Source organism: Bufo bufo, chromosome 9 (assembly GCF_905171765.1).
Source record: "Bufo bufo chromosome 9, aBufBuf1.1, whole genome shotgun sequence".
NCBI lineage: Eukaryota > Metazoa > Chordata > Amphibia > Anura > Bufonidae > Bufo > Bufo bufo.
In genome coordinates this window covers 180,287,517-180,312,298 of record NC_053397.1, presented here as the reverse complement: position 1 = coordinate 180,312,298, position 24,782 = coordinate 180,287,517, and the positions used below count along the sequence as shown (strand labels likewise).

The 24,782-nt window shown below is 39.9% G+C and overlaps 1 protein-coding gene across 1 annotated transcript in view; it reads left to right on the top strand.

The window, feature by feature from the left end:
• SLC6A11 (solute carrier family 6 member 11) overlaps positions 1–24,782 on the top strand; it is a 254,723-nt gene that overhangs the window by 54,159 nt on the left and 175,782 nt on the right. The window contains exons 2-3 of the mRNA XM_040406984.1: positions 15,154–15,288; positions 18,583–18,723. Coding sequence (XP_040262918.1) covers positions 15,154–15,288; positions 18,583–18,723 — 276 coding nt within the window. The remainder of the gene's footprint in view (positions 1–15,153; positions 15,289–18,582; positions 18,724–24,782) is intronic.

Here is a 24,782-nt window from a genome sequence, read left to right as displayed (position 1 = left end):
GCCAGTTTGACATTGATTTTGATCATTTCAGTCATCTTGTTTACAATTAAATCAAAGAGGCACTTGTAAGTCAGACAAATATAACATAACATTTATAATGAAATAACCACAAATGTCTTTTCTGTGCTCACACCATTATCAGTTTTATTCAACCCCGAAGTGACATTCAATCTTAGTACTTAGTACAACATCCTTTTCCAGTTATAACAGCTTTTAAACGTGATGCATAGCTTGAGACAAGTGTCTTGCAGCGATCTACGGGTATCTTCGCCCATTCTTCATGGGCAAAAGCCTCCAGTTCAGTCACATTCTTAGGCTTGCGCGCTGCAACTGCTTTCTTTAAGTCCCATCAGAGGTTCTCAATCGGATTTAAGTCTGGTGACTGCGATGGCCAATTCAAAATGTTCCAGCCTTTAATCTGCAACCATGATCTAGTGGACTTGGAGGTATGCTTGGGATGTCCTGTTGAAAGGTCCAACGTCTCCCAAGCCTCAGGTTTGTGACGGAATGCATCACATTTTCATCCAATATCTCCTGGTACTGAAGAGAATTCATGGTACCTTGCACACGCTGAACCTTCCCTGTACCTGTAGAAGCAAAATAGCCGCAAAGCATGATTGACCCCCCCGCCATGCTTCACAGTAGGCAAGGTGTTCTTTTTATCATAGGCCTTGTTCTTCCTCCTCCAAATAAAGCGTTGATCCATGGGCCCAAACAGTTCTAATTTTGTTTCATCAGTCCACAGAAAACTTTTGTGGTTTGTCCACATGACTTTTGGCATACTGCAGTCGACTCTTCTTATTCTTTGGAGACAGCAAGGGGGTGCGCCTGGGAGTTCTGGCATGGAGGCCTTCATTACGCAGTGTGCGCCTTATTGTCTGAGCTGAAACTTCAGTACCCACATCTGACAAATTTTTTTTCAGTTCCTCAGCAGTCACACAGGGACTTTTCTCCACTTTGCGCTTCAGGTAGCGCACAGCAGTCGAAGTCAGCATCTTCTTTCTGCCACGACCAGGTAGCGTTTCAACAGTGCCCTTTGCCTTGAATTTGCGAATGATGCTTCCTATGGTGTCTCTTGGTATGTTTAACATCTTTGCAATCTTCTTATAGCCATTGCCCTTCCTGTGAAGAGAAATCACCTCTTCTCTTGTCTTCCTGGACCATTCTCTTGACTTCATCATGTTTGTAAACACACCAGTAAATGTCTAGAAGGAGCTGAGTATCACAGTCCTTTTAAATCTGCCTAATTGGTGCTTATTATGCTTGATTGCTGCTCCTTGACATCCACAGGTGTTTTCAATACCTGATCGAAAACACTTGAATGAACCTCTGTTCTTAAGAGTGGTAGTCTTTAAGGGGTTGAATAATTGTGTCAATGAAGAAATCACAAAAAAAACATTTAATACTGTATTACAAAAAAAAATGATGTCATTTTAGTTGCATTTGGTTCTTTAAAAAGTCCTTGTAAGATTTCATTCTGAACACAATTACAAATGTACACTAAATTCCCTAAAACCCTTTACAGCATTGGGGGTTGAATAATTTTGAACACAACTGTATACTGCTGTGAGCGTCGGGGAGGGAGATCTGTGGATGGCACTGTAGGGGGATCTGTGGATGGCAGTGCCATCCACAGATCCCCCTACAGTGCCATCCACAGATCTCCCCTCCCCTAAACATGTTTAGGGGGGCACTGTTTAGGGGAGGGGGGATCTGTGGATGGCACTGTTTAGGGGGGATTTGTGGATGGCACTGTTTAGGGGGGATCTGTGGATGGCACTGTTTAGGGGGGATCTGTGGATGGCACTGTTTAGGGGGGATCTGTGGATGGCACTGTTTAGGGGGGATCTGTGGATGGCACTGTTTAGGGGGGGGATCTGTGGATGGCACTGTTTAGGGGGGATCTGTGGATGGCACTGTTTAGGGGGGATCTGTGGATGGCACTGTTTAGGGGAGGGGGGATCTGTGGATGGCACTGTTTAGGGGAGGAGGAATCTGTGGATGCCACTGTTTAGGGATGAGATCTGTGGATGGCACTGTTTAGGGGAGGGGGGATCTGTGGATGGCACTGTTTAGGGGGGGATCTGTGGATGGCACTGTTTAGGGGGGATCTGTGGATGGCACTGTTTAGGGGGGATCTGTGGATGGCACTGTTTAGGGGGGATCTGTGGATGGCACTGTTTAGAGGGGGATCTGTGGATGGCACTGTTTAGAGGGAGATCTGTGGATGGCACTGTTCAAATTTAATGCACATTAAATGCAACAGCAGTATTTGCACTGTAGGCTTTGCGTGCGTAAGGTGGGGAGGGCGTGGAGGGGGGGGCCTCCATGTCTATTTTGCTTGGGGCCCCCAAATTCCTTCAAACGGCCCTGCTTACGGGGTTCCACACCCTGCTGCTCTACCTCTCAGAACACATATTCCATCTGTTCATATTCCCTAATCCACTGTTTCCTTTACGCCTCTCATACTAAGTGATAGACATCCCAGTTTTGTGGTCATTGTTAGACCCTTATTATGTTATTGTTATTTATTACTTACTTTATTTTTTTTATGTTTTAATTTATTGTTCTATAAGGTTACACTCAAGGGATCTACCTCTATCTCCTCAAATACCTGAAAACAAAGGTACAATCCCACGGTCCCCTCAATTATCATACGGTAACATCTGGGTACTTTATTCTTTAGTGCATGTTTCTTTATATTTATTCAGGTTAGAAACACTAGCAGGTTGCTATGAAGCTTTAAGATGGCCAGTAAAGGTATAAAGATCTTCTCAGCAAATGTTAAGGGTCTCAATAGCCCTTTTAAGCGTTCCACATGCTGGAATGAGGTGAGAAGACAGAGAGCTGACATTATTTCCATTCAAGAGTCTCACCTTAATGAGGAAGACTCCTACAGATTCTGCCCCCCCTTCTTTCCGCACACTTTTTTTTTCTCCAGCTATTAAAAAAAGGAAGGGTGTGATTATAGGCTTTTAGAACACTATTGCCTTTCATTGTCATAATATAATATCAGATAAAGAGGGTAGATATATTATCATTATATGCGACATAAACAACTCTAGATACACATTAGTTAATCTTTATGCTCCCAACTCTGACCAGATAAATTTCATCAAGCGCACTATTAAATTGGCTCAGGACTCCAAACAGGGATCCTTATTGATCTGTGGCGACTTTAATATGTGCCCTGATTCTTTAATTGATAGGCTACCCTCCCCTCCCCCTTCTCTTAAAAACTCGCTCCTTCAAGATTTTTTATTTCAGGAAGGGCTTCTTGATATTTGGAGGGTCCATCACGCAAATGAAAAGGATTTCACGTTTTTCTCACATCCACATAGTACATACTCTAGAATTGATCTTTTTATTTCAGATAAGTGGCTTCTTCAAAAAGTGTTAGATATATCTATTTCCAATATCAAATGGTCTGATCATGCGTTTATAACTCTCACATTAGATGACATGTATAATAATAGAGTATACTCCCCGTGGAGACTTAATAATTCCTTGCTCCTAAATTCCTCTATATGTACGGATGTATAAAACTCTCTAAAAGAATATTTTAAAACTAATGATAATAATTTGGTATCAGATACCACATTATGGAGCGCGCATAAGGCGTTTGCTAGAGGTGTACTGCTAAAACATGCGGCTATTCAGAAAAAAAATAGAAGGAAATCCCTGGATACATTACTAGCGGACATTAAGTCCCTAGAGGAATCTTCTAAATCTTCTCTAGACCCAAAAATCTTCAGCAAATTGAAAACAGCCAGACATCACCTCTACCTTCACCTTCATGAAAAACATGAGTTCCATCTTCGTAAAATTAAATCAGACCACTACTCACAAGGTAACAAAGCCTCAAAAATCTTAGCAAATAGAGTCAAAAAAAGAGAAGTCAAGACAAGAATTCCCTTTCTATATGATACTCAAGGCAAAAAACAGTTTAATCCCAAACACATAGCTGAGGAATTTGCCAACTATTACGCAAATCTGTACAATTTAGAAAAATCAACTGACATTGTCCAACCTACTACTGAATATATCAATGACTTTCTTAGTGGCATCTACCTGCTGTCCTTAACTCCAAACCAAAATCAAACCCTTAATTCTAAAATCACGCATTCAGAAATTTCCGAGGCAATCCATTCCCTCAAAAATGATAAATCCCCTGGCCCAGACGGACTTACAAATGAATATTACAAGAACTTCTCACACATTTTAAATCCCTTCCTGAATAGAACCTTTAACTTAATAGCAGCGCAAAACTCAATCCCAAAAGACATGCTAAACGCATTGATCATTACCCTTCCAAAACCCGGTAAACCTGCAGATAAACCGGCTAACTTCAGACCCATATCACTTTTAAATTCTGATATAAAGATTTTTGCGAAAATACTGGCAAAAAGGTTATCTAGCATTCTGCCTTCTTTAATTTCCAATGATCAAATTGGTTTTGTCCCCAACAGACAATCATCGGATGGTACTAGAAGGTTTATAGATCTATTAGACGTGGCATATGCCACCCGGACGCCTTCTCTGCTTCTTTCCTTGGATGCGGAGAAGGCGTTCGATAGAATACACTGGGAATATATTTATGCAACTTTAAAAAGTTTGGATTTGGGGAATTCTTCCTATCTGCAGTTATGTCCTTATACTCTAATCCCAGTGCCTCTATATACTCGTCTAGTTTTCTGTATGCCCCATTCAATATCAAGATTGGAACCAGACAAGGCTGCCCTATGTCACCCTTGATATTTGCTCTTGCAATGGAACCCTTTGCTGAACATATTAGATCCTCCCCGCTTATTAAAGGGATATTGGTAGGAGACATAGATCACCGTATAGGTCTCTTCGCAGACGATGTCTTAATTATAACATCAAATCCAACTACTGCACTAACTGCTATTAATGATATTATTTCCATGTTTGGCAAAGCATCCTTCTATAAAATAAATATCAACAAGTCCCAAATACTTGACTTAGGTTTATCCCCGGCTACCAAACGTTTAATTTCCAATTCATATAAATTTCCCTGGGCTGAAGATTCTTTGACATATCTGGGCATTCAACTTGCTTTTCCCACCAACAAACTATTCAAGGTTAACTTCTGGCCTCTATATAATAAAATTAGTGACTCTTTAAATAACCTAAGGATGGACTCTCTCTCATGGTGAGGAAGAATAGCTGCACTGAAAATGGTCATTCTTCCCAAAATTATTTACATGTTCCGTAATATCCCAATTACCATTCCCACTGGTTATATAACTAAGCTACAATCCTTAATTAACCGCCACATCTGGGGAAAATTTAAACCCAGAGTGAAAGCACTTATCCTTAGCAAACCACTCAAAACAGGAGGTCTCAATGTCCCCTCTATTAAACATTATCACGCCTCGTCTTTACTCGACCAATTGAGATATTTGATTAAAGATGACATCTCAAAAAAATGGGTTTCATTAGAAAAAAGTTTTATGGGATCCCATGACATAAGTTTACGTCTTTCCGCTACAGCGGTCTTTGGTATCAAAAATAACTCCTCATTATCAACTCTGACTTCAATACATAACACCTGGTACTCCATTGCTAGAATAGATAAGCTAATTCCCACTTCAGTATCCTCAATGCCTCTGGAAATCTGTGAATTAGCCATCCCAGACTTACGGATAAATATTTGGGTGGCTTTAGGCATCACTGATGTTAAACAACTATGGAAGGATGGTATCTTTGTTGAATTTGCTCAATTACACAGAGACTTTAATATCCCCAACTCAGATTTCTATAAATATCTAAGGATAAGACACTTACTAAAATCTCCAAGAATTTTTAACTTCAACTCCAATAACCATGCACTTCTAAAATGGATACATATGTCCCAAAACATGGACAAAGGTATCACTAAAGGCTATCAACTCTTGAAAGAATCACGCATAAACCCCTTACAACATACTTTGGATCTTTGGAATTCTGAGTTGGGCTCTGTCCTCACGGATTCTGATTGGAAAGAAGCTTTTACCTCCGTATCCAAACTGTCTAAATGCTCTGACCATTTAGAAGGGGCAAGGAAAATATTATATAGATGGTACAGAACCCCTCTCTACTTAAATAGGATTTTCCCTGAGATTTCTCCAGAGTGTTGGAGATGTGGCCAAGCTCCTGGTTCATATTTACATTTGTGGTGGGACTGCCCTAAAGTTAGATGTTTATAGGATTCAATATTTAAGTTCATCTCATCTTTAGCTTGTTATCCTATTAGACCTTCATCTAAGATGGCTCTTTTGTCTGTTGGACTTATAGACCTTCCCTATCACTTTAGGTCTATAGCTAGCCATTTAATATTTGCCACTCGACTAAAAATCGCTGCTTGTTGGAAATCTGGGAACCTCCCTAATATTAATAGAATTTTTAGAACTCTGGATAACAGCTGCTTATATGAAGGTTTATGGGCATCTTCTAGGAATTCGAAATCTTCATTCCTAAAGAACTGGGATGTATGGCTAAATCATAGTAGTTGTAAACTACCTCCTAGCACAACCATTAGATCATAAGTCTCTTCTCATTGTTAAATATCTATGCACACAAGTACTTACCTCATTATATATGTACCTGATATGCTTTATTCCTTTTAACGGTATAATATTCCCTGTCATATGCTGTGCAATAACTTCTAACTTTAGAAGCTTCACAATTGCCTTAATTTTCCTTGTTTCAAACATGTACATGTGACTGTCATTCATTCTGTAACCTTTTTTATATGAAAACTTTTTCAATAAAAATTATTGTTCAAAAAAAATTATGCATCTTGGTAGTAATAATCTCTGTGCTTCATATGTCCTAGGTGATGTAACACTGGGAGAGTCACTTATAGAGAAGGATTTGGGTGTCCTTGTAGATCATAGATTGAAAAACAGCATACAATGTCAATCACTGGCCACCAGGATATTGTTATGCATTAAACTAGGCATGGACTCGCTGGACAGGGATGTAATATTACCACTTTACAAATCGTTGGTGCGGCCTCATCTGGAATGTTCAGTTCTGGGCACTAGTGATGAGCGGCAGGGGTCATATTCGAATTTGTGATATTTTGCAAATATTTTGCAGAATAGTCATCGAATATTCGTGAATTATAATATTTGTTATATTCTACATTCTTTTTTTTTTTACTCGAAAATCGTCAAGGTAATGATTGCGTAATATGTGAATATTACGCAATCAATACAGGTGTGTGTTAAAAATGAATATATAGCACTAAAGAATATCGTATTTTTCGCCCCATAAGATGCACTTTTCCCCCAAAAAAGTGGGGGGGAAATGCCCCTGCGTCTTATGGGGCGAATGCTGCCATTTTACATCTGCAGCATCGCAGACTGCGATGTATCAGCGGGGAGGGAGGAGGGGCTGGAGTCCGGGTACTTGCGGCGGGGCCTGATGTAGTCACTTTACTCTTACACCGGGCCCTGCCACTCACAACAGTATTTCTAAACCGTAATCCTTAACCTCTTAATAACTTTAACTAAAGTTGCGCTCTCCCCTGTATCAGCACTTACTAAAGAGCATCCGGAGCAGGCAGAGCAGCTGGCAGGATTACATCACTCACTGACGTTGCGTGCCTGCTCCTCCCACTGTATAAATGAAGCAGGCGGAGCAGGCGCGCAACGTCAGTGAGTGACCTTACGCTGCCAGCCGCTCTGCCTGCTCCGGATGCTCGTTAGTAAGTGCTGATACAGGGGAGAGCGCAACTTTAGTTTAGTTATTAAGAGACTTAGGATAACTGTTTAGAAATACTGTTGTGAGCGGCGGGGCCCGGTGTATTGGGGGACAATGTTATGAGGGGAATCTGAGTGTCATGGGGGAATAGCAGTGTCATCCACAGATCTCCCCCATAACCGTGTCATCCACAGATCCTCCACCCCATAATAGTGCCATCCACAGATCCCCCACCCATAAAAGTGCCATCCACAGATGACCCTCCCATAAAAGTGCCATCGAAAGATCCCCCCATAACAGTGCCATCCACAGATCCCCTCCATAACAGTGCGTCATCCACAGATCCCCCATAATAGTGTCATGCACAGACCACCATTAGTTCAAAACCCACCAAATTGACACCATTTGGTTCAAAATATTTAATTCAGCAGGCATTCTGCGACAATGCCGAGGGGAGTCCTGTGACCCCCCCCCCCCGTATTGGCGATCGGGGCTGCCTTCCGGTGAAGAGCCTGTGAGATCCAGCCCCCTGGATCTCACAGGCAGGAAGCAATATTACTCATACAGCCAATACATTACACAGAAGTATTAGAATGCATTGTAAAGGGGATCAAACCCCCAAAAGTTAAAGTCCCAAAGTGGGACAAAAAATAAAGTGAAAAAAAGTTGAAAAAAAGTTTTCCCCCAAAAAAATTAAAAGTTTCAAGTAAAATTCCCCCCCCCCCAAATAAAGTAAAAAATTGGGAAAAAATTGGGGGACATAGACATATTAGACATATTAGGTATTGCCGCGTCCGTATCGACCGGCTCTATAAAAATATCACATGACCTAACCCCTCGGGTGAACATCGTAAAAAAAAAACAACGGTGTAAAAAAAGTAATTTTTTGTCACCTTACATCACAAAAAGGGTAATAGCAAGTGATCAAAAAGTCATATGCACCCCAAAATAGTGCCAATCAAACCGTCATCTCATCCTTAAAAAATAGACTCTACCTAAGATAATCGCCCAAAAAATGAAAAAACTATGGCTTTCAGAATATGGAGACACTAAAACATGATTTTTTTTTTTTTCAAAAGTGATATTTTTGTGTAAAACTTACATAAATAAAAAAAGTATACATATTAGGTGTCGCCGCATCTGTAATAACCTGCTCTATAAAAATATCACATGACCTAACCCCTCAGGTGTGTGTATACAGTAAAAAAAAAAAAAACGGTATAAAAAAAGCAATTTTTTGTCACCTTACATCACAAAAAGTGTAATAGCAAGCGATCAAAAAGTCATATGCACCCCAAAATAGTGCCAATCAAACCGTCATCTCATCCCGAAAAAAATGAGCCCCTACACAAGACAGTCGCCCCAAAAATAAATTAAACTATGGCTTTCAGAATGTGGAGACACTAAAGAATCATTTTATTTTTAAATGCTTTGTTATGTAAAACTGAAACAAACAACAACAAAAAAATTCATATTTGGTATTGTCACGTCCGTGACAACCTACTCTATAAAAATACCACATGAACTAACCTGTCCGATGAATGTTATAAATAACAAAAAATTAAAACAGTGCCAAAACAGCAATTTTTTGTTACCTTGCCTCACAAAAGGTGTAATATAGAGCAACCAAAATTCATATGTACCCTAAAATAGTACCAACAAATCTGCCACCCTATCCCATAGTTTCTAAAATGGGGTCTCTTTTTTGGAGTTTCGACTCTAGGGGTGCATCAGGGGGGCTTCAAATGGGACATGGTGTCAAAAAACCAGTCCAGCAAAATCTGCCTTCCAAAAACCGTATGGCATTCCTTTCCTTCTGTGCCCTGCCGTGTGCCCGTAAAGCAGTTTACGACCACATACAGTCATGTGAAAAAATTAGGACACCCTTTGAAAGCATGTGGTTTTTTGTAACATTTTTAATAAATGGTTATTTCATCTCCGTTTCAACAATACAGAGAGATTAAAGTAATCCAACTAAACAAAGAAAACTGAAGAAAAGTCTTTTCAAGATCTTCTGTAAATGTCATTCTACAAAAATGCCTATTCTAACTGAGGAAAAAGATAGGACACCCTCACATGTATTCCCTCTTAAATTGGCTCAGATCTCACACAGGTATATCACACCAGGTGCACATAATTAGTAGATCGTTACTCTGCATGTTGAATGAGGCTTGCCCTATTTAAACCTCAGACATTTAGTTTGGTGTGCTCCTGACTGTTGAAGTGAGAGTGAGCACCATGGTGAGAGCAAAAGAGCTGTCAGAGGACTTCAGAAAAAAGATTGTAGCAGCCTATGAGTCTGGGAAGGGATTTAAAAAGATCTCAAAAGATTTTGAAATCAGCCATTCCACTGTCCGGAAGATAGTCTACAAGTGGAGGGCTTTCAAAACAACTGCCAACATGCCCAGGACTGGTCGCCCCAGCAAGTTCACCCCAAGAGCAGACCGCAAGATGCTAAAAGAGGTATCCAAAAACCCTAAAGTGTCATCTCGAGAACTACAGCAGGCTCTGGCTACTGTTGATGTAGAAGTACATGCCTCTACAATCAGAAAGAGACTGTACAAGTTTAACTTGCATGGGAGGTGTGCAAGGAGGAAACCTTTGCTTTCCAAGAGAAACATCGAGGCCAGACTGACATTTGCCAGCGATAAAGTTGACAAAGACCAGGACTTCTGGAATAATGTTCTTTGGACAGATGAGTCCAAAATTGAATTATTTGGACACAACAGCAGAGGACATGTTTGGCGTAAACCAAACACAGCATTCCAAGAAAAGAACCTCATACCAACTGTGAAGCATGGAGGTGGAAGTGTCATGGTTTGGGGCTGCTTTGCTGCAGCAGGACCTGGTCAGCTCACCATCATAGAATCCACGATGAATTCTACTGTGTATCAGAAGGTGCTTGAAGAACATGTGAGACCATCAGTTAGAAAATTAAAGCTGAAGCGGAACTGGACCATGCAACATGACAATGACCCAAAACATACTAGTAAATCAACCAAAGATTGGCTGAAAAAGAAGAAATGGAGAGTCCTGGAATGGCCAAGTCAAAGTCCAGATTTGAATCCCATTGAGATGCTGTGGGGTGACTTGAAAAGGGCTGTACGTGCAAGAAACCCCTCAAACATCTCACAGCTGAAAAAGTTCTGCATTGAGGAGTGGGGTAAAATTTCCTCAGACCGAGGTCGAAGACTGGTAGATGGCTACAAGAACCGTCTCACTGCAGTTATTTCAGCCAAAGGAGGTAACACTCGCTATTAGGGGCAAGGGTGTCCTATCTTTTTCCTCAGTTAGAATAGGCATTTTTGTAGAATGACATTTACAGAAGATCTTGAAAAGACTTTTCTTCAGTTTTCTTTGTTTAGTCGGATTACTTTAATCTCTCTGTATTGTTGAAACGGAGATGAAATAACCATTTATTAAAAATGTTACAAAAAACCACATGCTTTCAAAGGGTGTCCTAATTTTTTCACATGACTGTATGAGGTGTTTCTGCAAACTACAGAATCAGGGCCATAAATATAGAGTTTTGTTTGGCTGTTAACCCTTGCTTTGTAACTGGAAAAAAATGGATTCAAATCTGCCAAAAAAGTGAAATTTTGAAATGTTATCTCTATTTTCCATTAATTCTTGTGGAACACCTAAAGGGTTAACAAAGTTTGTAAAATCAGTTTTGAATACCTTGAGGGGTGTAGTTTTTTAAATGCGGTCATTTTTGGGTGGTTTCTATTATGTAAGCCTCACAAAGTGACTTCAGACCTGAAATGGTCCTGAAAAAGTAGGTTTTAGAAATTTCAAGATTTGCTTCTAAACTTCTAAGCCTTCTAACGTCCCCAAAAAATAAAATGGCATTCACAAAATGATCCAAACATGAAGTAGACATATGGGGAATGTGATGTAACAACTAGTTTTGGAGGTATTACTATCTACGGTATTATAAAAGTAGATAAATTGAAATTTTTTTTTAATTGGTAAATTTCGAATTTTTTTATAAATAATTATTTTTTTTTTTAACTCAATTTTACCACTGTCATGAAGTACAATACGTGACGAGAAAGCAATCTCAGAATGGCCTGGATAAGTAAAAGCGTTTTAAAGTTATCACCACATAAAGTGACACATGTCAGATCTGCAAAAAAATGGCCTGGTCCTTAAGGTGAAAATGAGCCCGGGCCTTAAGGGGTTAAAACAGATAGTGATACCTCATATAATAGTTATTATTTTACATTTCCCATATGTCTACTTCATGTTTGTATCATTTTGTGAATGTCATTTTATTTTTTGTGGACGTTAGAAGGCTTATAGGTTTAGAAACTTGTACAAAAAAAGAGCAAGGATTTAACAAGGTAAAAAAATCTCATTTTATTCAATATAAATCACATGAACATTACAGGTGAGACTCAAAAGGGACAGAACATGGAGACTGGGCCACAAAAGGGCTCTGCAATGTGGAGAATCACAATGGTGGATAATGTGACCATATACAGCAGGTAACAGACAATTAACAGAAGCTGTGAATATTGGAGTAGTTGCACTATCCAATTATACCCTACAGCATCCATTGCTTGGACGCTGTGAATAAGAGCTAGGTAGTTGTTCAACACTAGGGGACAGCAATTGCACCCGCAACTACTCCAATATTCACAGCTAAAGGGTTAACAAAGTTTGTAAAATCAGTTTTGAATACCTTTAGGGGTGTAGTTTTTTAAATGCGGTCATTTTTGGGTGGTTTCTATTATGTAAGCCTCACAAAGTGACTTCAGACCTGAAATGGTCCTGAAAAAGTAGGTTTTAGAAATTTCAAGATTTGCTTCTAAACTTCTAAGCCTTCTAACGTCCCCAAAAAATAAAATGGCATTCACAAAATGATCCAAACATGAAGTAGACATATGGGGTCATCACATGATCCATCACCATGGTAAAAGATCATGTGATGGATCATGTGATGACCGGAGTGACGTCACCACAGGTCCTGTTCCTGCACAGAGCAAAGAAAGAAGTCAGAAGAGATGCCGACTGCGCGATCAAGTGGATTAAGGTGAGTTAAATTATTATTATTATTTTTTTAACCCCTCCAGCGCTATTTTACTTAGCATTCTGTATTCAGAATGCTATTATTGTCCCTTATAATCATGTTATAAGGGAAAATAATAAAGATCGGGTTCCCATCCCGATCGTCTCCTAGCAACCATGTGTGAAAATCGCACCGCATCCGCACTTGCTTGCGGATGCTTGCGATTTTCACGCAGCCCCATTCACTTCTATGGGGCCTGCGTTGCGTGAAAAACGCACAAGATAGAGCTTGCTGCGATTTTCACGCAACGCACAAGTGATGCGTGAAAATCACCGCTCAAGTGAACAGCCCCATAGAAAAAAATGGGTCGGGATTCAGTGCGGGTGCAATACGTTCAACTCACGCATCGCATCCGCGCGGAATACTCGCCCGTGTGAAAGGGGCCTAACAAAGGAAGGATTAACAGCCAAACTAAACTCAATATTTATTGCCCCGATTCTGTAGTTTACAAAAACACCCAATATGTGGTCGTAAACTGCTGTACGGGCACATGGCGGGGCGCAGAAGGAAAGGAACGCCATATGGTCTTTGAAGGGCAGAATAAAATTTGGGATAATTTTAACTTGCCATGTCACATTTGAAGACCCCCTGATGCACTCCTAGAGTAGAAAATACAAAAAGTGACCTCATTTTGGAAACTACGGGATAAGGTGGCAGTTTTATTGGTACTATTTTAGGGTATGATTTTTGGTTGCTCTATATTACACTTTTTGTGAGGCAAGGTAACAAAAAATAGCTGTTTTGGCACTGTTTTTATGTTTTGTTATTTACAACGTTCATATGACAGGTTAGATCATGAGCTATTTTTATAGAGCAGGTTGTAACGGACGCGACAATACCAAATATGACTTTTTTTGGTTATTTGTTTCAGTTTTACATAATAAAGCATTTTTGAAAAAAAAAAGATTTTTTTAGTGTCTCCATATTCTGAAAGCCATAGTTTTTTCCAGTATGAGATGACGGTTTGATTGGTACAATTTTGGAGTGCATATGACTTTTTGATCACTTGCTATTACACTTTTTTTTATGTAAGGTGACAAAATGGCTTTTTGACACCGTTTTTATTTTTATTTTTTACGGTGTTCACCTGAGGGGTTAAATCATGTGATAATTTTATAGAGAAGGTTGTTACGGACGCGGCGATACCTAATATGTATACTTTTTTATTTATTCAGGTTTTATACACTAATATTTTTGAAACAATAAAAAAATCATGTTTTAGTGTCACCATAGTCTGAGAGCCAAAGTTTTTTTATTTTTTGGGCGATTCTCTTAGGTAGGGTATCATTTTTGCGGGATGAGATGACGGCTTGATTGGTACAATTTTGGAGTGTATTTTACTTTTTGATCGCTTGCTATTACACTTTTTGCGATTTAGGGTGGCAAAAAAAATGGCCTAAGGTGTTCACCTGAGGGGTTAGGTCATGTGGTATTTTTATAAAGCAGGTTGTTATGGATGTGGAAATACCTAATATGTATACTTTATTAAAAATTTTTTACATTTAACACAATAAAAGCATTTTTGAAACAAAAAAAAAACATGTTTTAGTGTATCCATAGTCCGAGCTATAGTTTATTTTTATTTTTTGGGCGATTGTCCTATGTAGGGGCTCGGTTAGATTGGTACTATTTTTGGGGGCATACGCCTTTTTGATCGCTTGATGTTGCATTTTTATTTTTTATGGTGTCTATCAAATGGGGTAGATCATGTGATATATTTATATAGCCAGTCGTTAAGGACGCGGCGATACCTAATATGCGTGTTTTTTCTTCTATTTTTTATTATAAAATCAGGGGAAAGGGACGTTTTTCTTTTTACTTTAAACTTTTTTTTTTCAAAACACTTTTTTAACTTTTTTTTTTTTACTTTCTTTCTGTACCACTCTGGGACTTCAACTTTTGGGGGTCTGATCCCCTCTGCAGTGCATTACAATACATCTGTATTGTATTGCATTGCCTGTTACACACTGAGTCATACACTAACAGGTTACCTAGGAGACCCAACCTGAGGCTGGATCTCCTCGGCACCCATAGAAGGCAGGTCCCGATGCCGTGCAAGGCATCGGGCTGCCTTCTGACACATCGAGTCCCCGCCACAGCAGTGCGGGGACTCGATGCGCTGCTTCACCCGCCAGAAACAACTTCTATGCCGCGGTCAGCGTGTGCAATAGGCCTAACTTTTGTAAAAACTTTGCACAAAGTCGTCCAAGAAGTTGGGAAAAAACCTTTTGTGACTTTTTAAAGCCTAAATTCTGGAGTCCAGGGCGTGATAAATCCTTCAAAGATTTGAAATACTAATTAATTTGTTTATAAATCTATATTTATTAATATTTTTATGTTTAATTCTCATATCAACTCTTGTATTTCAGGAGCATTCCTCATTCCTTATGTGATATTCTTTATATTCTGTGGTATACCGGTGTTCTTCTTAGAGACTGCGCTGGGGCAGTTTACCAGTGAAGGGGGGATAACATGCTGGAGAAAAGTTTGTCCATTGTTTGAAGGTACAGTATGACTTTCCTTTCAATATTTTACCAGGACAGTAACTTCTACATACATTGCACATATTACAAATGATGCCTAATCTTTTTCAAGATTTCTGCTAGCTATCAATGAAAAATCCTTTTATACGTTTAGTTAACCTTTACACAATTTTAGCATGTTACATTATAATACTGTAGACAAGTGACTGGTCATTTACGCATTTAGGCACCTACAAATAATGTTATACAATTTTATGGGGGTCGAAGAAATGAATGCCATAATTCACACAATGAGTATGTAATGCCCCCACAATTTCCTTCTCCACAGTCTAAAGAGAGATACTGTATAGCTACATACTTCTATGAATTTAGAAGTAGGAATAAATGAATGAAAGGTGTCTGGGTCACTTCACCTGTTTTACAATGAGATCACAATACTAGTCCTGAGGGAAGGCAAAGACAACAGGGAAGCCACTTAGCATGTTAGTCCTCCACTTAATGCAGGAAAAGGTGGACCAGAAGCATAAACAGCAGGGGATGCTACCAGAGAGGAAAAACAGCAAAAAACCTACCTAACAATATTATTTATTGCATGTGTAGTGCAATACTACTTTACATGAAATTCCCCATTCATTGCATAGTAAAACTTTTAATGGGATAACCCCTTTAAGAGAATCAGTGCTTCTGCCTCTATAATGACAGTGTCACGGTAGGGAACAGTGAGTCCTGTACTCCTGCCTAGCTGTGTCCCTACCTACTTGCAAAATCTGCCCTAACCAGCGGCCTGCAACTGGATGACAGTTCCTTTCTCTATAAGTGCTGAGCCCAAATCATGGAGGGAACACAGGGAAACAAAGTAATGGATGACTGGTAACAAAATGGCACACTGGACGAAGATAGAACCAGAAAAGGTACCAAACCAAGGTCAATACCAGGAGAGTCAAAACCAAATCAGAATCAGAACTAGCAACGCAAAACAGAGATAGACAGAGGTCAAAACCAGGAGATCACATCAAATCCAAGGGGTCAAACACAAGTCAGAGTCAGGGTACAAACCAGGGTAAAGAACAAAATGCTAGTGTGGCAATCCAAAGGATGAAACCAATCACAGGCAACCTGTGGCCAGCAGGCTGCCTGTTTAAATAAGCAGCACTTCCTGGTCGTGAGACCCATCCAGCGTCACATGACTGATGACATCAATATACCTCTGATTGGCTAATGCTTCCTGAACTAGAAATCCGGCCTCGTTGTCTTGACAACTGAATGGCAGCAGCACTGCCTGCTAAGGATCGTGTCATCTGCAGAATATGACAGATAGATGTTACAATCCCTGTGGTCACAAGAAAACCTTTGAAGCATCAAAGTGAGGCCCCATTTACACGTCCACAATTCCGTTCCGCATTTTGCGGAACAGAATTGTGGACCCATTCATTTTTATGGGGCCGCACGATGTGCGGCCCGGCTCCGGAAATGCAGACTCGCACTTCTGGGTCCACATTTCCGTTCCCGAAAAAAATAGAACATGTCCTATTCTTGTCCGCAATTGCGGACAAGAATAGGCATATTCTATAAGTGTCGGCGATGTGCGGTCCGCACATTGCCGGTGTCCGTGATTTGCGTGGATCCGCAAAACACGCTAAGGACGTGTGAATTGACCCTAAGAATTTTTTTTCATGTCACTGTAGATCAGTTCTGCAGTCTCCAATGAGGTCTACAGTATTCCTTAGACCTCTTGCACATGGCTCTATTGCGGCCCACATACGGCGGGTCCGCATCACTTGAATGGGTCCACAATCTCGGAGATGCGGAACGGAAGCATGGAGTGCTTATGTGGTGTTTCTGCCTGTGCCTCTGCATCACTAAAGTTAGAGGGGTGGTAATCGATGTGCTTAAGGTGACCAGCTGTGTACTGAGACTTAGTGGCAATGCTTCATGGAAAAATAATATGCAAAGATGTATCTCCCAGAGAAAGAGAATCGTCTTGCTAGTGCCACTTTCTCTGGAAATAACTCCCTATGAGTCAATGTAAAATTTTTCAAGAAATGTTGGAATTTGATGAGGGAAAATAGCCAAGCCGAATATCCATCCACAAACAGCTTTTGTTGGATAATTGCCACTCATCAGTCACCCAGCCTACCAGAATCCTATTCCGTAATGATGAAGGGAAAACACCCAAAAATAGCTGTCTTTTCATATTATACAACTTGAAAAATGCCAGAAAATTTTTTATGTGCTGGCATACTATGTTTTTTCCTGTACATGTCACAATGTTAGGCTATTAGTTTTCCTAGTCTATGACATCCTGAAGTCTATAGGAAAATGCCAGAAAAATGATAAGCCCAGTGCATGGTACGATTTAGGCAAGGTCTACATGACGACATTTGTCACTCGACATTTTGTCGCACCAATGTGGCGCAACAAATTTTATAATGATAGTCTATGGTGTCGCACTGCGACGCGACAGTAGCAAAAAACTCATTTAAAATGAATTTTTCTGTGACTGTCGCGTCGCAGTCGCAGCATGTCGCAGTGCGACACCATAGACTATCATTATAAAAATTGTCGAGTGACATTGGTACGACAAAATGTTGCGCTACAAATGTTGCAGTGTAGTTGTGTCCTATCTGTCACACGACTTGCTAAAGCCGCAATAGAAAATACTGCTAAAAATGCTGCAATTTTGCAAAAAGTTGTAGTGTGACACCAGCCCTAAAGTGTTTCGAGAAAAAAATAAATGCTGCAAAACCCTCTAGACTGCTAAAATATGTTTAATATATTTTTCTGGCAAAATAAGTAAAAGGCAGAAAAATGTGTGAAAAAAACATGAAAGAAAATGTTTAAAGGGGTATTCTCAACACACTATTTCATACTTACCTGCTCCCGGCGCGCTGTCCACTTCCTGGTTTCGGCACTCGACAGGGGACGGGCTCTATCTTGATTGAAGTCTTGTCCCAGCCAGGCCGCGCGCTGGACTGAACGCGCACGCCGAGGCCGCGCATGCGCCCTGGTGACTTCTTCCTTCTTCCTGGCAAGCATTCCGGCTGGGAGAAGAGAATAAGTCGTCTGCGCACGCGCGGCCACCGCGATTCCTGAGAAGAGCGGTGGCCGTAACCAGGGGAGACGGAAGACAACAGTCAGGTAAGTATATGTTTATTTTCTTCTAAGGGGTGGGAATTTGTTAATTAAATATATTTAGAAAAATGATCACTGTTAAATCATTAACAGATTTAACAGTGATCATTAAGATGAGAATACCCCTTTAATGCATGTGTGTGCATCTTTTTCTTAAACCATTACCTTGTATTTTCTTTCCAGGTATCGGTTATGCAACCCAGGTGATTGAAGCACATTTAAATATCTATTACATCATTATATTAGCTTGGGCAATTTTCTATTTATTTAATTGCTTTTCTGCTGATCTGCCCTGGGCCACATGTGGACATAAATGGAATACAGGTAAAACAATTATTTTACATTTTACATAAATGCATCTAGTAACCAAGACATTAACAGCATAAGGTTTAAGAAATTCTTCTTTATAATGGTATATTTTCACAGTTTTGATTGTATTTGTTGCTTTTAGTTTTTGATATGTTTAATATGTTAGCAGTAGGTAAAATGTAATTGCAAAGCTTTTTTGTAGCAGGATTTTACATTTCTTGAAGGGACTGTTTTAAGCCTGATTAAAGGGAACCATTCATTTAAACCTCCGCTCTCTCTATTCTTAGGAGTCATGTGGGCTATGCTATTTACTGATTTACAGCTGTATACTTTGGCCTGTATTACACCAACAGATTGTCTGACAGATTTTCGGACCAATCATTGGTCAGACGGCTGATTACACACACATCTTTTGTTATACACACCAACTATTGGTCCAGATTGGACAGAAACTTGTCAGATAATCTATTTTAGGGCTCATGCACTCGAACATATTTTCTTTCCGCTTCCGTTCCGGTTTTTTTGGCGGACCGTATTTGGAACCATTCACTTCAATGGGGCTGTAGAAAATACAGAAGTTAGCCCATTTGCATTCCATTTCCGTTTGTCTGCATGGCCGTTCCGTAAAAAAGTAGTGCATGTCCTATTATTGTCCGCAAATCACGGTCCGAGGCCCCATTCAAGTCAATGGGTCCGCAAAAATTACGGAACACACACGGAATACATCCGTATGTCATCCATATTTCATTCGTATTTTGCGGATCCATACTGTAGAAATGCTATGCCCAGTCCATATTGCTCATGTGTTTGGTGATTAATAAGTTACTGTTTCTGTATACGATCCACAAAAAATGGATCAAATATGGAAGCCATACGGATATATTTTGTGCAATAACGGAAGAGTACTTATATAAGAGAAAAAAAACTCATATACGGAACAACGAATCACTGAAAATTGGACGGCAAAACAACAACGGTCGTGTGCATGAGCCCTTATGCTGCATTCACACATACGTGGATTTTTACAACCAACGGTTCGTGAAAACCCGTCCTGCCGTCCTGCTGTGCGCTTCGTGCCTCCTCCGCTGAATAGTAATAAACTCGTTTTCAAGGACCATTGTCTGTGAAAATCCACGTATGTGTTAGGCCCCTTTCACACGAGCGAGTATTCTGCGCGGATGCGATGCGGGAGGTGAACGCATTGCACCCGCACTGAATACTGACCCATTCATTTCTATGGGGCTGTGCACACGAGCGGTGATTTTCACGCATCACTTTTGCGTTGCATGAAAATCGCAGCATGCTCCTCTTTGTGCGTTTTTCACGTAACGCAGGCCCCATAGAAATGAATGGGGTTGCGTGAAAATCGCAAGCATCCGCAAGCAAGTGCGGATGCGGTGCGATTTTCACGCACGGTTGCTAGGAGACGATCGGGATGGAGACCCGAACCTTATTATTTTCCCTTATAACATGGTTATAAGGGAAAATAATAGCATTCTGAATACAGAATGCTAAGTAAAACAGGGCTGGAGGGGGTTAAAAAAAAATAAAAAATCATTTAACTCACCTTAATCCACTTGCTCGCGATGCCGGGCATCTCCGTCTGACTCTTTTACTGTATAGGACCTGTGGAGAGCATTAACTATAGTTTAAGGACCTGGGATGACGTCACTCCGGTCATCACATGGTACGTCACATAATCTTTTACCATGGTGATTCACCATGGTAAAAGATCATGTGACGTACCATGTGATGACCAGAGTGACGTCATCCCAGGTCCTTAAACTATAGTTAATGCTCTCCACAGGTCCTATACAGTAAAAGAGTCAGACGGAGATGCCCGGCATCGCGAGCAAGTGGATTAAGGTGAGTTAAATGATTTTTTATTTTTTTTTAACCCCCTCCAGCCCTGTTTTACTTAGCATTCTGTATTCAGAATGCTATTATTTTCCCTTATAACCATGTTATAAGGGAAAATAATACTATTTACAGAACACCGATCCCAAGCCCGAACTTCTGTGAAGAAGTTCGGGTTTGGGTACCAAACACGCGCGATTTTTCTCACGCGAGTGCAAAACGCATTACAATGTTTTGCACTCGCGCGGAAAAATCGCGGGTGTTCCCGCAACGCACCCGCACATTTTTCCGCAACGCCCGTGTGAAAGAGGCCTTAATCACTGTTTGATACCACACACAGATCAGATTGAGCATAGGGTTAAATGAATAATAGACAAGATATACTGAATATTTTCCTAAAAAACAATATACTGTATTGATCTGCTCAGCTCCGACTGCTCTATAACACGTCGCTTGCAAATAAGGCCCCCTGCACATGACCGTTTTTTCCCCCATTTACTGGCCGTTTTTTGCGTTCCGTATACGGTCCGTATACGGAACCATTCATTTCAATGGTTCCGCAAAAAAAACTGAATGTACTCCGTATGCTTTCCGTATTTCCGTTTTTCCGTTCTGTTTAAAGATAGAACATGTCCTATTATTGCCCGCGAATCACATTCCGTGGCTCCATTCAGGTTAATGGGTTCGCAAAAAAACGGAACACATACGGAAATGCATCCGTATGTTTTCCGTTTCCGTTCCGTTTTTTGCGGAACCATCTATTGAAAATGTTATGCCCAACCCAATTTTATCTATGTAATTACTGTATACTGTATATGCCATACGGAAAAATGGAACGGAAAAACGGAACAGAAACGGAAACACAACGGAAACAAAAAACGGAACAACGGATCCGTGAAAAACGGACCGCAAAACACTGAAAAAGCCATACAGTCGTGTGCAGGAGGCCTAAGACTGCATTTTCCTGGTGGCAGGTTCTCTTTAAGAGAATGATAAGACAGAATACCAGAATAAATAGGCTTGTGGCATAATACAAGGTAAATAATATGTTATTGAGTGCTGAAAATCAAAGAAATTTTTTTTTATTATTATTTACTAATGCAAAGTTTTGAAATTTAGTGATAAACAAATTACCGTATTTTTCTTGAGTATATATTGATGTGTGTGCAAAAAGGGACGATAAGGTTGCAAAATGTTGTTTTTGATTGTAAGCTGTTTTTAATGTTTTAGTTGAGTAAGTCTAGGTTTAAATTATAATTAGTGTTGAGAGAAAATTGGCTGCAAAGCCGAATTTCCTCATGCTTCGTGTTAGCGAACCGATTTTCCCTGCATGGTGGTAAAAAACAAAAATATTATACGTACCTCATCCATTTGCTCACAACTGGCCGGCCGCAGCCATCTTGATTGAAGATCTTGCACAAAATCCCATGGGCGGTGTCATATGACATCACCACGCTTCAATCAAGCCTGTTGCGAGCAAATGGATGAGGGGAGTATGATTTAAAAAATGTTAAAAAATTTTTACACTCTGTTATTACTGTCAGATGCCACAATCAGCTATGAACGCAACATCTGAGGGGTGCAATGACGAGGAAAGAAATGCGCTTCGTGACAAAGTAATTCATCACAAAGCAAATTTTTTTTTAAAATTCGGCAAAGTAACCGAATCAAATTTTTAAATACTTAGCTAATCTCTAATTATATGTCTCTTGTGTGTATAGCAGGAAAATTTCTAGATGTTTATCTCAACCATTCTCAATATCAGGGAAAATGCCCAAAAAAGTGGTTACATGTTTGGACATACAGAAGATGTATCCTTCCTCACCTTTCCTCTTGGCTTGAAATATCCTGAGATGAGTGCTCAAAGTTGACAAGTTTTGAAAAAATAAAAACTGGGAAAGAGTTATTTTTTTTCCTTTTTTTCTTGTTTTCTTGTTCCACTCTGAGGCCAAGAGTAAAGGTAAAGAGGGACACATTTCTTTCTTTGTCCAAAATATTTTAGTATATATTTTTTCTCAACAGTACTCATCATAGTGGACATAGCGCAAGCATATGCAAAGATGTATGCACATTGGTGGCTGTAAGGAACTGTAAGCATAGAGGTGGATAATTTTGGGTCATAAACTCTCTAGGGCAGGTATGGCCAACCTGCGGCCCTCCAGCTGTTGTAAAACTACAACTCCCACCATGCCCTGCTGTAGGCTGATAGTTGTAGACTGTCTGGGCATGATGGGAGTTGTAGTTTTGCAACAGCTGGAGAGCCTCAGGTTGGCCATCCCTGCTCTAGGGCCTCTAGAGCCTCCTTGATACATGAAAAAAAGATGTAAAAATAGTAAAAACCGTACAAAATAAAAAAAAAGTCACCAAATATGCTTGTGAAATAATATTCAGTAAAATGTTTAAAACTCATGTTTTACTTATTTAAAAACTGAAATAAAAAATGAAATATGTGTAGGAGAACTTATAGTGCAGACGGAGATAAAGAACTTTATGGTTTGATTCCTGCCAAGCTGCTTTTTCTGTACTATCAACACAGTGCCAATGTGCTGAACAGCTTAGTCACTTGAGACAATTTGTGTGCTAAGGATAGTCTTGCAAGCAGTCAAAGGTCATTAGTTAAAGGGGTTGTCTAATAATTAAAAATCTCTGACAAAACCTACAATAGTCTATACTATACAGGGTGGGCCATTTATATGGATACACCTTAATAAAATGGGAATGGTTGGTGATATTAACTTCCTGTTTGTGGCACATTAGTATATGTGAGGGGGGAAACTTTTCAAGATGGGTGGTGACCATGGCGGCCATTTTGGAGTTGGCCATTTTGAATCCAACTTTTGTTTTTTCAATAGGAAGAGGGTCATGTGACACATGAAACTTATTGGGAATTTCACAAGAAAAACAATGGTGTGCTTGGTTTTAATGTAACTTTATTCTTTCATGAGTTATTTACAAGTTTCTGACCACTTATAAAATGTGTTCAATGTGCTGCCCATTGTGTTGGATTGTCAATGCAACCCTCTTCTCCCACTCTTCACACACTGATAGCAACACCGCAGGAGAAATGCTAGCACAGGCTTCCAGTATCCGTAGTTTCAGGTGCTGCACATCTCGTATCTTCACAGCATAGACAATTGCCTTCAGATGACCCCAAAGATAAAAGTCTAAGGGGGTCACTAGATATGCGAAATTGCTACATGATGATGTGTTTCCCTCTTTATGCACTCAAGCTGTTCCCTGAGTTTTTCCAGCAAGATGGTGCACCCACCACCACATTATGGGTGTCAGGTCCGAGCATTCCTAGATGAACAGTTTCCTGGAAAGTGGATTGGTCGTCGTGGGCCAGTTGAATGGCCCCCAAGGTCTCCCGATCTGACCCCCTTAGACTTTTATCTTTGGGGTCATCTGAAGGCAATTGTCTGAGTCATTGGCCCACAAGCAAGAAGCAGGGAGGAATCATGTTTTTACTCGGCAATTGAAAAATTTGTGATAAAAATTTGCATTTAGAAAATTCGCATTTTGAAAATTCACAATAAAAAAATCTCGAATATTCGAAATTACGAATATATAATAATATCACTATATTCTAAATATTCGCGTATTTTCGAAGTACCTATATTCGCGATAAAAATTCGCAATTCGAATATTCATGATCAACACTATCAGCCATATCTGTGTCTGTGAAGGCAAGCATATTATATTGACAAACACATAAAAACAATAGTAATTCACCTGTTGCAAAATTGAATGCCTCTGATCTTCGAACTCTAAAAGATACTAAAATAAAATGTTTTTGATTTGAGCAGAATATATTCTTTATTTCTGTCTTAAATAGACTGCTGGAAATAATTTTTAAAAGTCAAGCTTATGTTATCATGCATATAAATTTTTATTTGATATCAATAAATTAACTAATTAATTAATGCTTTATTTTATGTATTTTACACCGTTGTTGCTAAAGCTCTAATTAGAGATGAGCGAATTTCAGGTCATGCTTCGTTTACTGGTAAAAGGTGAATTGCGTCATGGATTCCGTTACCACGGACCATGACAAAATTCTATGACGAAATGCATAACGGAATGCCTTTAGAGGCATTCCGTTATTCATTCAGTCATAATAGAAGTCTATGGGCTGCAAAACGGATCTGTCCGGTTTCCGTTATGCAGGAGAGGACTGCCCTGCATAGCGGAAATGGAACGCCTCTAAAGGCATTTTG